This window comes from Aulonocara sp. 'chitande type north' Nkhata Bay, linkage group LG16 (genome assembly GCF_057382095.1).
Source record: "Aulonocara sp. 'chitande type north' Nkhata Bay isolate Kocher_YH1m ecotype deep benthic linkage group LG16, A_spYH_male_GT1.1, whole genome shotgun sequence".
Lineage (NCBI taxonomy): Eukaryota > Metazoa > Chordata > Actinopteri > Cichliformes > Cichlidae > Aulonocara > Aulonocara sp. 'chitande type north' Nkhata Bay.
The window spans coordinates 9672585-9687272 of record NC_141359.1 but is presented as its reverse complement, the minus strand read 5'-3'; the positions used below and the strand labels follow the sequence as shown (position 1 = coordinate 9687272).

General features: G+C 38.7%; 2 protein-coding genes across 6 annotated transcripts in view; one reads left to right on the top strand and one right to left on the bottom strand.

Annotated features, from left to right (window-relative positions):
* The window catches only part of pla1a (phospholipase A1 member A), a 15301-nt gene extending 3623 nt beyond the window's left edge, over positions 1-11678 (top strand). The window contains exons 3-12 of one of the 4 annotated variants that reach the window (XM_086265791.1): positions 1447-1624; positions 1848-1956; positions 3256-3357; positions 3924-4058; positions 6086-6178; positions 6421-6603; positions 7131-7220; positions 7528-7633; positions 8661-8816; positions 11226-11678. In XM_086265791.1, coding sequence (XP_086121917.1) covers positions 1447-1624; positions 1848-1956; positions 3256-3357; positions 3924-4058; positions 6086-6178; positions 6421-6603; positions 7131-7220; positions 7528-7633; positions 8661-8816; positions 11226-11313 — 1240 coding nt within the window. In that variant the 3' untranslated portion in view covers positions 11314-11678. The other 3 variants (XM_086265788.1, XM_086265789.1, XM_086265790.1) reach the window with 3 other exon arrangements.
* Positions 10698-14688, bottom strand: part of popdc2 (popeye domain cAMP effector 2) — a 15848-nt gene continuing 11857 nt past the window's right edge. For both annotated transcript variants that reach the window (XM_086265799.1, XM_086265798.1), the window contains exon 4: positions 10698-14018. In XM_086265799.1, coding sequence (XP_086121925.1) covers positions 13942-14018 — 77 coding nt within the window. In that variant the 3' untranslated portion in view covers positions 10698-13941. The remainder of the gene's footprint in view (positions 14019-14688) is intronic.

Below are 14688 nucleotides of genomic sequence, written 5' to 3'. Positions count from 1 at the left end.
ACTTTTGAAAATAAGTAATCAGTAAAGTAACAGGATTACTTTTTGGGGGAGTAATCAGTAATTAGTTACTGATTACTTTTTTCAAGTAACTTGACCAACACTGTTCCTGACCACCGAGAACACTCACGTTAACTTTTATCGAGTGGAAAAAAAAGTTAGCTTGTTTATGTTATGCTAACATAGCTGTGTCGGTAGCGGTCACGTAGCACGTCATTATATACCAGCTAGCCAAACTTCAGTAACCCTACAAACGTCACTGCTGTTTAGTTTTCTGTCTTCATTTATGTTGGAAGTGATAACAGAGCTGTACGTTTTCATTTGTTTCCAAAACCCTGCAGTCAGGACATGCTATATTGTATTTAGATAGAAGCTAGCGAGCTAACTCCCTGCTAACTTCTAACTCCGTTAAATGTCATAAATTCCGTTTTTATGGATGCCTGGATGTTAAACTCAATTGTTACACCTGGTAAGCACTTTGAATCACCTTGTTGTTGAATTGTGCTATACAAATAAACTTGCCTTGCCTTGCCTAGAGCAGAACACTGATCATTTTATTAAAGACGAAAGATTTTAGACAGTTTTTCAACTCTCAGTAATGCCATAGTGATCGTTTGATATATGGACCTGCAGCGGAGTTTAGGCCCAGACACGGCTAGTGACGTCAGACTGAACAATCGGGCAGAATGCTCTAAAGAATGAAAAAATAAATTAAAAAAAGCTCTAAAGAATGAAAAAAAAAAAAAAAAAGCTCTAAAGAATGTAGCCTCATGGGCAGTGTAGTCCGTGTTGCAGGGAGAATGGACTGCCATACACGTTATGGGTCTGTAAGCGCGAGAAGGGAGAAAAAGGCGAGTGGAAAAGTAGGAGTTGTCATCGAGCAAAAACGGGAGCTGGAAGCATGTAAATATAATAATAACCACTGCAGCCAAGAAGAGTGCCTGATGAGCCCAGTTGTAAGTAAGCTATTAAGACTCGATGCGCTGTGTTCGTGTTTTCCTCCGAAAACAATAAGTTCTGTTGGAGCAGCCTTTCAACGCCTCTCTCAAGCAAAGTTGACCCAGACAACAAAGTAAAGCTATTTTTCGGCTACGAGCCTGACACGGAACCAACGTATTAGCCAGAGGTCCCTTTACTATGGTTCGGAGCCGCGGACCTTCAGTAACAGTAATAAATCACAGCAATAATACATTCACGTAGTTGTAAAAAGCATGATAATATATTAAGTAATCCAAAGTATTCAGAATACGTTACTCTCATTGAGTAACGTATATAACGGAATACGTTACAGAATACATTTTGGGGCATGTATTCTGTAATCTGTAATGGAATACATTTTAAAAGCTCATCAGCTTAGTGTAGTTTATAAAGAGAATTTAGTAGTTATTAACTAGACTTTTAATATTAATATACTATTAATTGCCTTCTGACCTCAACCCATCCTTGCAGGGCCCGGGGGAGTAAGCCCTCCTGGGTGAAGAGGTTAGGCCAGGCGCTTTTAAGATCTCAAGATGTGAATGTGGTGGTGGTGGACTGGGTCCGCAGTGCGTCCTTTGCCTACAACCTGGTGGTAGAGATCTACAGAGAGGTGGCCATACAGATTTCTGTCCTCATCAATCAGCTGCAGGTGCGAAGCTGTTCAAATGCTCGTTAGCCACAATACGACCCTGAGCAATGTAAAGGCACAATTCATTTTACTCTTTACAGAAGTATTTTCTAGATATTATGTAGTCTATGAAAAAAAATCTGCAAGAGTTTTTTTTTTTTTTCATTCTACAAATGACAAAAATATGTTTGTGGTTGCTTATATTGAATACAGAGTCTATTCTTGCGATTGTCTTCTCCAACAGAATCATGGCTGCAGACTCCAATCCTTCCACTTTATCGGGGTCAGTCTCGGGGCACATGTCGCTGGTTTTGTGGGAACTTTGTTCGAAGGGAAAATAGGAAGAATCACAGGTGAGATCAGACACCTTACATACATATTATCTCTTGCAATGTAAAACTGAATTGGAAACACAGCTGCACACTTAAAAAGTCATTGCACATGTGCTCCACCTCAGAATAATACTCCTTGTGGTGGAAATAAAGTTTAGGTTGCTGGTAGCTGGTATTGGGTTTACAGAAATAAGGAGACAACAGGATTGAAGACAGTGAAGGTTTTCACAGCACAGGCTCTCACAGATCTCAGTGAGACCCTGAAAAATTAGCAGGGCTCTTCAAAGAACAACAGTACATTGAAAAGAGACACTGTGAAGTGTTTTGACAAGGCTCAGTCCCTTTCAGCAGAGCACCACCAGCACAATACACCACTGTTCAGTTGATAATATCAGGTCTTTTTGTCTGATGACACAGACTTGTGTGGGGTTAAATCAGAGGCTTCACTGATCCCAACAAGAATAAAATTTGAAAATGACACCAAGCTGATGAATAAAGAAATTCAAAAGCTTTCACTAAATGTCCCCTTAGCTTATTGTTGATTGAATGGGTGGTCCACAGGATGGGTGGGTTGGTTAGTTGGTTGGTTGGCAGGCACAATGGTTGTTTGACTTGCTTGTTGGTTTGATGGTCAGTTAATCAGGACGGTTGTTTGGATTTTGTTATTGTTTTTTGTGACTGGTAGAGTTCATCAACTTTAAAGCTAAACTCACTGTTTACTGAACATTAAATTGAATATTTACTTTCTCTCGCTTCCTCTCTCCTACTGTTCCCATTTTTTTTTTACTCTTCAGTCCTGCCAAACCTCTGCCTTACAAACGGTCACTGAATATGTAGAGAATAAACTACAACCATAAAATCCAAACTAAAAACCTCATATAAAAAGACTAGTCATGTTCCCAGGACATGGGGACACTGTTTATTTAGTATACACATCCAGAAATGCATACACTATTATATATTGTACATATATTTATTAGTTTCAGGTTGGCCATTCTTGTATTTTGCTCGTTTGTGTTGTTGTGTTTGCACATCTCTGTTGCTTGTGGGGCTCGCACACAAGAATTTCACTCGCATGTGCTGTGCCAGTGTGCCTGCACATGTGATGTGACAATAAAAAGTGATTTGATTTGATTTGATTTGATTTGTTTGACATTTTAAACACAAAGCAGGACAATGCACTAATGTGTACTACACTGACCATAGTTGAAGTTCTTTCATTATGAGACTACTGGAGAAAAATGACTCTTTTTGTTGTTTCTAGTAATATAAAATTTCATGGCATGTGCTTAATCTAAAAGATATTAAACTTTCAAACAGGCCTGGACCCTGCTGGACCCATGTTTAAAGGAGCGGACACCTATAGCCGGTTGGACCCTTCTGACGCTCAGTTTGTGGATGCCATCCACACAGACTCTGACTGTGAGAAAACGTTAACTTAACCTGCAAGTTTATTTCCATCACTAACATGGCTTAGACCACTTACTGTTGTTGTAACTACATGAAACCCCTTAGAAAGCATCATTGACAGATCAGCCAGGCTGATGACTTCTGTTTTTTTTCTCATTACTGGAAGTTATGAACAAAGAGCAACTGTGGAACTGTAACATTACGCTTTACTAAGGCACACAAAGATATGAATGTGCTTTTGTTTGAGTTTGAGGTGTGATAAAACACATTGGTTGTGCATATTATTCAAAATGCCTGATGTCATCAAAGCTTTGAAAGACTCTAATGTTCTCAAGAACAATCAAATCTTCTCTTTCAAATAACACTAGCGTCCCAGTGCCACTGGCAGTCATCACACTGCCGCCGCCGCATTTTACAGATGATGTGGGTTTTCATCTTTCCAAAGAATATTTTTCCAGAAATGTGCTGGCTTTTTTAAGATTTTGTTTTTTAGCAAAGTCCAATCTAGCACTTTTGTTCTTGAGGCTTATGTGTGGCCTGCACCTTGCAGTGAATCCTCTGTATTTACTTTCGTGCAGTCTTCTCTTTGGATATCGATATTTCAACCTGCTGGAGAGTGTTGTTCACTTGGTTGGCTGTTGTTGAGGGGTTTCTCTTCACCATGGAAATGATTCTGCGATCATCTACCACTGTTGTCTTCTGTGGACGTCCAGGTCTTTGTGCATTGCTGAGGTCACCAGTGCTTTCTTTGTGTTGCTGTTCACACCAAAATCTTCCAAATGCAAGCACCACACATCAAATCAACTCCAGGCCTTTTATCATTTTATCTGCTTAACTGATAATGACATAACGAAGGAACTGCCTAAACCTGCCCATGAAATAGCCTTTGACTCCATCCATCCATCCATTCGCTTCCGCTTCTTCTTTTCAGGGTCGCGGGGGGCGCTGGAGTCTATCCCAGCTGTCATAGGGCAAGAGGCGGGGTACACTCTGGACAGGTGGCCAGTCTGTCGCAGGGCCAACACACAGGGACAGACAACCATTCGCGCTCACATTCACTCGCACATTCACACCTAATGGCATTTGTGTTTTTTCAAACCAAGCTTGATTTTTTTATTTATCTTTTTTTTAGCTCTAAAAAAATCAATCAGACCAATCAGAACACTGCATTTGCCAACTAGTGTGTTGTAACTCAAAGTGCACACTGGTACTGAATATCCAAATACTAAAATAATACTATTTTACTTAAGACACGAGACACTGCTCCAGGTCTGCCAGCTCTGAGATTATTTCTCTGCCTCCTCAGATGTGGTCCCAGTTCTGCCAGCAGGAGTTCAAACTGGCCAACATGAAACATATACAAGAACTATCCAACCCTGCTGCTGCTTTGGGAACTGGATTCTGGATGAACCCAGAATGTCTCAACATGGCTTGATATTGACTTTTTTGTCACAATAGATTTTTTTAGGGTGGATTTTCTGCAAAAACAAACCCCATTCAGTGTGTGTGTGTGTGTGTGTGTGTGTGTGTGTGTGTGTGTGTGTGTGTGTGTGTGTGTGTGTGTGTGTGTGTGTGTGTGTGTGCATTACGCAACAAAATCTGAATTTCACATTGTTTTTTCACAATAGATTGTTGTGTAATGGTCTTAACACACAGATGCATGCATAAACATGCTTATTTATCCCCAGCATTGTTCCAACTACTTACTGCCAGACCCTCCTGTCTCTGGACAGCTAGACAAAAAGTGATTTCTGGTATTTGCCAAAAAATGATTGTAGGTTTTTAATTAGTTGTAAATTACTTGTTGGCCTATTTTCTGTGAAACATATGTCAAACATATCTCTTATGAGTGATCTCAGTTAACAGCCATTTTAAGCCAGAAAGAACATTTTGTCACCAGGTAGAAGCTACAGTCAGTTTTTGGTAAACCAACTTTAACACTCATAAATAAAATTATGTAAAATTCTCATTGATATTAAAAATGTGATTTTCAAGAGAGATCGGGCCAAGAGGGCAGCAGAAACTGCAACAAATATAACAGTTATAAAGATATTTTAAGTTGCCAAAAAAAGACTGGACTGATTATAAGGTAGAACACAGTATGTACAATAACGCAGTCATAAAGATAATTGTAAAACAGATCATTTCTTTACTTTATATATAACCCCTTTTGTAAATTCTGTTGACTGCAGACTATTTATGAATATAAGCAAAGATATTCGGTGTTAAACACGTGTGTATACACACACACACACACACACAGAGTTACTACAAATCACTTTTTGGCACAACACCAGCTAACAGCCGAGTTTAGCTAAGTATACTAGCTAAGCTAGGTTTGAGTTTCCTAAAAATCACACTTTACCTCTGATAAACAGTTTGATTACATTCTCGCATCCTGAGACTTTGTTCGCTCATGTGTCCATGTCCAAAAGTGTTACATTCACTTCAAAGAAAGTTTCACTAGTAACAGCTAACAGAGACTAACAGTAGCTAACAGTAACTAACAGCAGCAAAACCAGCAACGCTTCCACATATCTTTACCAACTCACCTCACTCACCACTCTATTTTTTCTGTCTAATAAAATGTCCTAAAAGACTGTATTATTAGTTCATTGGAAGTCTTTTGTATTTATTAACACTTGTATTACAGCTAATAAAATCACATTGTGTTTATACCTGAAATTTTGTTTGCAGTGCAATGTAGCAACAAATTGCTGACAGTTTTCTTCTGTATCAGATTTTGGCATCTCCATCCCTGTTGGCCATGTGGACTTCTTTCTGAATGGAGGGAAGGACCAGATTGGATGTGCACGCTCCAGGTTTGACTCAAGTAAGTTCAAGACCCACTAAAACAAAAACAAAAAGAGAGGGGGGAACTAGAAGGAAAGGATCTCTTTTTTTGTTGTTTTCACATTGGTGTCTTTCGCCCTTGTTTTTTTGTTATAAATGAAATTCCAGTTACAGATGAGTAGATTTTGAGCAGAACCAGTTTTTCGTCTGGACATTTTTTCCCATTACTTTAATGAGAGTCTCTGGACATCTGTCTCCCTTAGAAGTTCAATATTTTGTCAGTTTTCTTGTATTTTTTAGTGTACAGTTATGTGATATGTGACCACATGAGGGCGCTGGATGTCTACATGAGCGCGCTGAATGGCTCGTGCCCGTTAATGGGGATCCCGTGCTCCAACTATGAGGACTTCCTGAAGGGACGCTGTATGGACTGCGACATCTTCAGAGGGAAATGTCCAGTAATAGGTAATAACACGTGGGTGACCACCTGCAGCACACGGACTGCTGCTGCTCCCTTTTATCTGCTGTTAGTTTCTAACTATCCTGTGTCTTACTGTGAAAAGCTGTGAGTGCATATTTTGGGAGTGTCATTTGTCTCTACAATAAAAACGTTTCTCAGCTCGAGATTAATATGACACTGAGTTATAAGTTATATTAATAGTCCTGCAGCCTATAGTGCTGCCTCATTATTTTTACAAGACTTGCTGCTGTCAGTGGTTCTTCCATTCTATTGCAAAACACTTGTTCCAACAATACAGTCTATTAACTATAAAGTAAATCTTAAGTATTTATAAAGTTGTTATGACATTTCACTTAAAGTAAACTGGATAGGTTCTTTTTTGCTTCCACCTCCAGTGGAGCCGACACTGTCACGTCGGCTTTTGACAGCTTCTTATTGTTTCAGCTTAATATACTTCTACATACTCATACAGACATAGTTAATGCACGTGAAATTACTTTTGACTCATTCCTTTTAATTATGTGTGTTCCAGGTTTATCAGAAAACAGTGGGATATCTATATCTCCCATTCCCAAAGAGCAGACGCTATTCCTCCTCACGACTTCTTCACAGCCATATTGTGGTGAGTGTTGCAGTGTATTTGTGAGACGGCGGAATTTTTCATTTTTTCTTAAAAAGAAATGTTATCTTCTTGAATCTCCTGTTAAGAAAAATTTAAAACTCTTGAGTAGTTTGAATGACGTTCATTAGACTTAACCTCTCGTCACTACACATAGAAGGCAGCTAAATTATTTTAATCATTTATGCACTCTGACTCTTCCCTACCAACCCACCAATAGCAAGATTTCCTCTACTAAACTAGCACGGTTTAACAATTCCTGTTTTACCGTACTTTAAAATGACATTTTTCCCACTGTTTCCCTGTTCAGCTCACCACATCCTGGTGGAGTTGGAAGTTTCGAAACTGGATAAGAGCGCTGAGATTGAAGTGACCCTGACAGCTGACATCCTGGAAACAAAGCAGATCCTCAGGCTGTAAGTATCACAAATACCATACGCATGTCATATTGCAAAGATCCTACTCTTTAAAGTTAATGAATAGTACAATATGTACAGTTGGATGTACTGTATTCAGTTCCATACCTAAAAAGAACAAATTAAAAAATTAGGAATGACCAAAACTCATCGCTAGCAGAAAAATCTGACTTTAAAAATGTCTGCATTCAGGATCTGAATCCCTGAATGTGCACTTTATTTGGTAAAGTATATCAACAGTTTCGGCGTTCCCAAAAAAGCATCTGTTCTTGATGTTGCGGATCCCACATGAGGTGACTGCATCATGTAGGTTTTGTACCTGTGCATCCTTGATCTCCACTTCTGTTACATCCCAAAGTGTCCTTCTGAATTCAGAGCAGGTTATGGTCTCATGAGCACGTCACTTTCATGAGACCCGTTTGAGAAAGCAGCTTTTTGCTTTGTGATGTTTAGCATTATCCTGCTGGAAGCTGCCATTAGAAGATGATAAGTTGGGGCTATATAATGATGCACATGTAGGCTGATGCTTATTTGGTATCAAGAGGCTCAAAGTGCCTAAATAGTTGATTGAAGACATACAGTAAAGGAAGGTGAGCTGAGATTTCAGTAACTGTTGAATAAGACCACATGATAAAGATAGTTGTCCCTGTGTTTACAGAGACTAAAAGACAGTGATGAATATTGGTAGTATTTTCATACCAGTTTGCAGGTAAATTAAATTCAATAGGAATGTATAACAAGTCATTCTTTGTAAGCAATTTTTGTGTATTGTTTTTTTTGTGTTCACTTTTTATTTTATCAGATGTATTGTATGGGTAGAATAGTTCAGATGGGAAAAGTTTTGGGAAAACGTGTTTTCAGAGCACAAGTTTAGTGAGTTTAGTCATTTTTTTATTAAATCTGAAGAATGGCACCACCTTTGTTTTAGCTGTGACTTCCCAGTATGATAAATGTTGATTGTGTGAAAGCGCCTGTCTCATCTTGTGTGGTTTATTATTTTCACATGCACTATATGTGTGTATTACAGTCAGACAGATACAACAGTGTACAGGACGGTGATGGCTCACTCTACCCCCCAGTGTGAAATCAACTCCATCAGGCTGACAAACACAGGAGCTCGCTTCTACAGACAGGCAGAGATCCACGTCAAGTCTGTCTGTGTGACTGAGTTTCCCTCTCTCAGGTAGGACGCAGACACAACATGCACATAAATACAGTTCAGTTCAGCCGCCGGTCCTATTCTCATTGAAACAAATACTGGACTGCTTTTTTTAATATGTTCTGTAGCACATAAAAAGTCAAACACAACATTTACCAATGAATTTTAACAAGGCACGATTTACAGGCAAACACCTGTATGCTCAGCATATGCTACAATTGCTTATTCCATCCATCCTTTCCATTTTCTTAACTGCTTATTAGGGTCATCGGGGGGCTGGAGTTTATCCCTGCTGTCTTTGGATGATAAATTTGCCAAAATATGTAAACACACAGCTTCAGTTTGTTGTTATTGCAGTTTCCTGTTACAGTACTTTGGACAAACAGAAGCAAACGTTGCTGCAATGAGTCAATGAAGGTATAGTTTTCAGCAATACATGTTGTTGTTTTGTCACCCAAAGCCTTACAGCAAATTGCTCTACAGAAATGCCAGCGATGGTGTTCTCTCTTTAGGTAATTAAGAAACAGGGTAAACGGACATACTAGAGAATAGTGTCAGGTCTGTCAGCTGTTTAATGTGCCAGTCCTGCAGTCTGCTGAAAGGTTATGTCATGATATGAGAGAGAGTTGAAACCAGACCGTGCCAGTAACACACAGTGTTGTCCAAAATGTAAAATCCATTCATTCTGTCCTTTTTGTCCCACCCTTAGGTTGGCATAAACCTGAAATGACCCTGAAATGAGTAGTTTACAGAGCATTACTGTTCCTCAGAGATCACCAGTGGGCGGCCTTCTCTTTGTGATCAGAAGCTGGAAGTTGAGTTACTTGAGCTTCAGATCAAATCTAACCTTTTGCAGAAAGTGTGAATTTGGCCAGTATCAAAAATGTGCTTAAAGTTGCTTAAATAGTTCTTTATTTCACTTCGGGGAGTGTAGAGAGCTGACCACATGATTCATGATTGCGCCATCTCGTCTCTCACCCCAGTGTTTCCTGTTTATCTCGCCTCTCTTTCTATGAACAAAAAAGGCTAACAGGCCAACATTAATCGTCCTAAAAATCAGTATTTGGACACTGACACCATGTTTGTAATTTTGCCTCTGTACACCACCACAAGGGACTTTAAATCAATCAAGAAATGATTGTAGTGCAGACTTACAGCCATTTTCAGAAGCTGAAAAGTAATTGGACAAACTAATATAATTTTAAATATAAGGACTGTTTTTAATACTCTATGAAAATCCTTTGTGGTCAATGACTGCCTAAAGTGTAGGACTCATGGACATTACCAAAGCCTACAGCTGCCTTCAGATGCTGCTTCTTTGTGAGTGTCTTTGCATTTAGTTTTATCTTCAGTAACTCAAAAGCATGATCTGGTCATGCTACAGAGTCTACAGAACTGTGCAGACTCTTTCAGATGTTTTTCTAATCGGTCTAATCTGGCCTTACTGTTCTTGAGAATAATCAGTGGTTTGCACCTTTTTTGTATTTCCATTCATGAAGGTCGACTTTGACAGTTATTTGCAGGGGTGCACATAAGTGGTCCGCAGGTGTGCATGCGCTGTCAAAATAAAAGCCACGCACCAGATAAAAAATTGCAACGCGCGTTTGTGTGCATGTAAAAGGCACTGTTTTTGTCCGCTACCGTGGGATTTTCACGGCATATTCTGCACCACATCTCTATGCGTTCATCATTTGTTTGAAACCAGCTCACCTCCTGCAACCACTTTTCTGAGAATACGCGCTTCTTTTGCGGTTCGGACTCCTTCTGACATTTCTTTGGAGGTGGAGGAACACCAAAGTAACTGCTTAAAGGAGTTAATGGGGTTTAAGAGAGGAGGAAATGTCTTATGTACGCAATCGCGCATTGCAACTTCTTATCTGGTGCGCGTCTTTTATTTTGACATCGCATGCACACCTGTGGACCACTTATGTGCACCCCTGGTTATGTGTCTACCTCCCTGAGAGTGTTCTTGACTCAGATGTTTTTCTTTACCTTGATAATAATTTTCCAGTCATCTACTTCTTCTGTCTTCCATGGTCTTTTGCTGGTACTGCTGATTGGGCAGTAAAGTCCTCCTTTATTTGTTTAAGATCATTTCTAAAAAATTTTCTTTCTTCTTCAAATTTTCAAATGCTAGACTGGTGAGCTGTCCAGGGTGCACCTCGCTTCTCTCCCTGTGATAGCTGGGATTCTGGCATAGTCTCCAGGATCTGCTTAATTTGTCATGGAATTATAGGAAACGGGGCTCATTTGGCCATAAAAACTGTTTATCAATTGTCCAGTTACTTTTGAGCCTCAGAAAATGGGCACTGCATATAAAAATGTCAGTGATTCCTAAACAGTTACTGGATTCTTACAATGAATATGCTACATATATTCACTTGGACTAAAGTCTGTTTTGCACAAGTGTGTGTTTTTGTTTTATTCTTTCAGGCGCAAAGATCCTGTGTGTGTGAACAACATCAACATCAAACGGGGAGCTCGGTGGTCCCACGACCTTGTGCAGTTGTGTGACTTCTAAAGAGAATGATCTCCTCGACAACAATTGAAAAGTGCATAGTGTGCAGCAATCTGACCTATGAAGATACTAACACAGAGATGGTTTCACATTTTTATACCTTGTTTAATTTTGAGAAAATATCATTGGAGTTCAACCTCAGGGGGCTGAGCCTTATATTTTCTAACATCATGACTAAAACTGGGGGGAAAAAGGTTATTTACATTATCAGTATTTCTGGTACAATATTATTAATATTATAATTATCTTTCTTTTTTGCCTATACTCACTAAAGCGTTGAAGTGTTAATGAAACCAAACAGTCTAGTTTCACATCCTAAACCCTTGTTTTTTGTTCTTTTAGCATTAAATGCAGCAACAAACTCTTAACCATGTCTTTCTTTTCTCCTGATTTCAGGGCTAAAAGGATTTGTCCTTTTGCACTGAGGTGAATCTGTGTGTACTTTGACTTTTTGGGGGTGGAACATAAATCATTTTGAGCATCATCACAGTGCTACATAGTGCGGTTGGGACAGATATGACAGGAAGCTAACAGTCAGAAAATAAACAACTTAAATCATCTGGAGAAATCTTGGCCCCATGAAAGAATGTTTTCTAAATACTTAGACTTCATTTTAGTCTCATCACTCGTCTTTTGAATTCAATAACACACAAATACCGTGATTCACATTATGCCTGTGTATTAAACACACCAATGTTTAAAAACATTTTTAAAAAATCAGGCTTCTAATATATATCCACCAGAGAGCATGTAAAAGGATGAATTTGGTAATCTGATCACTAATCTAAACATGACACATCAAAACATTGCAGTGAAATGGTAGAAGACAACAGAACCAGTTGGCAGGTAAAATGTTCCAGACAGGTCTGAAAAGATCAAGGATACAAAGCCAAATGCTTTCCAGAGCTTGAAGGAAGATTTGATTGTAATGTACATCTGCCAATGTTAAGCTGTTTCATAACTTAAATCATGTATTGTCAAAGCTATTTAAAATCAGACCCAGAAAATGTGCAGCAACCCTCCTACATTACATCAACATTCATTAAAATAATTATTATTTATTTGTGAAGCAAATTTCCAAAGTGAAATGTAACATTAAATCACGTGAAAATCAAATCTGAATAAAAAACAGTTCCAATCTGAAATGTAAGCAAATTTAGTCACATAATATGAAATGACATTTTAGACATTAAATGTGCTGGTAGGTAACAAAGTGAAGGCTGCCTGTCCTCAGTTCTACAGTGCCAATCAATATGATAGTGTAAATATGATTTTATTTGGGGCCTAATTCATAGATGAGGACATGTTGATAAAATATCAGCAAGATAGCATGTCTGCTGGAGAGATCTTTCTCTGAGTCTTTTAATTTGTTAAACATGTGATTTTATAGTCTATTGTATTTAAAATGTTAAAGGCAGATTTCAGACTCGTGGTAGAGAGGCCATGAAAGATCAGATACACTGCAACTGAAGAAAACACCAGCAAATGGAAAAATGTAGCAAAAGCACAAAAGAACACAATGGAAGCGCTAATTAGCATTAGCAAAACAGAAAAAAATAAAGTGGAAAAACACTGCAAAAGCTTACCAAAACAACAACAAAAAATACCCTCACAAAATACTGTTTTTTGGAAGACATTAAAGTGACAGAATAGCTGCAAAAGTGCCAAGCTAACAGTCAACGGCTAATAGCAAACATGTCGCTACAGTATTACATGAATCATGCAATTAAAACACACATTACCTGGATCATTTTCTCCCTCACAACAGAAATAAGTTTTTGTTTGCTGAAGAGATTTACCACTGAAACATTTTTCAATGGGGTCAGTAACATCGCAAGCAAAATAATACGAGAAGGCCCAAATTGAGATTCACTAGCTTAGCTATAATTGCATTACATGCTAATTAGCATAAAAATATTAATTGTGAAGCATAATTTTGGCTGTTTCACACACACAATTGACCATGTGCACCGTGTACTGTGGCCGTAGGATCACTGCAAAATTCTACAACAAAATAACCGGCGCACACTGAACCTGACTTCTGCTACTATGGCTAGTAGCAAACATGTATCTACAGTACTGTATGAAGCATGCGATTAAAACACATTACCTTCCAACTTTTCTCCCTCACAACACAAATAAATTTTCCGCTTCTTTTAAACGAGTCTCAGTGCAATCCTTCATGTTTAGGTTTCTGTCACTTTCACAAATTATTGTCTCCCAAAAAACACTTATGTTGTGAGATTTTGTTTTTTTCTACTTTAATATCTGTTGAGTTTTATTCACTTCCTTCATGTTTTATTCAACTTCTGTGTTTTGTTTTGGCTTTTTGCAGCATTTTTGTGCTTGCCAGTGTTGTCTTAGGTTGTAGGTCATTTACGCTCTCAGGGTCACTGTATTTTGGGATAGCATGGCCTAAAGGCCTAAAGACTAAATGGTAACAAGGAAAATGTTAACACTCCTAAATAATATGTCAAACTGTTAAAAGATGTCAGTAAGGTTTGTTGTATGACTTAAATTTTAATTCAAATAGTTAAATGTTAAGAATTTATATTCTTCATACTCTGGACTGAAGAACAGGAACAGAGAAAGAGGAGGAGATGGTATAGTAGTGTTTCCAGGAGAGACGTCTCACAGTTTAGGGGTTTCAGTGGGAGCCAGCGGCGCTCTGACCCTCTGGAATCGAGGTGGTAGATTCCCATCACCTCCTGCAAAGCCAACATCAAAGCTTAAATTTAGTTCCATTAAGTTAAGATGGATGCGATCTTGCAGCAAACTCGTGTCCACACCAATTTCCTAATTGCATTACAGATGACGAAAACATGTTGCGCTCCTATAAAGTGAAACAGTAATAAGTAGCAAACTAGAGATACTCTTGTAACAGGATCACACGTGGCATGATGTTCTTGGATACCAACTGGCTGCTGAGAGAAGTTTAAGGGATGTCTGCCAAAAAAGCCTTACTAGTAGACAGAGTGCATTTGGTTGTAGTGGATCCCTTGACAAGCACTAGATTTTTGCAGCAGTGTTGTTTCCTTGGTGAAACTAAATGTTGGTCTTATTTCTATTTTAGACGTGGTTGGCTTTTTTTTTTCTCAGTTAATTTGTGGTTAGATTTAGGCACCAAAACCACTAGGGCCTTTTCATGATGTTAACCAGCTGTTAGGAAGCTTTTCTGTCATAAAACTCTAAAGGCAATAACACCCACCAATTGTCACCTTTGGCCTTCGTTTTGATGTAAGCCACACAGATGTAACAGTTCTTGCACAGATGAGATGAAATCTGTCTCAGTGTGTGCCAAAATACTCAAAGCTACCTTTGTAGTTCCTTGTATAGTGTCCTCAGGAAACACTCATTTAAACTGGAGTTTTACTGATA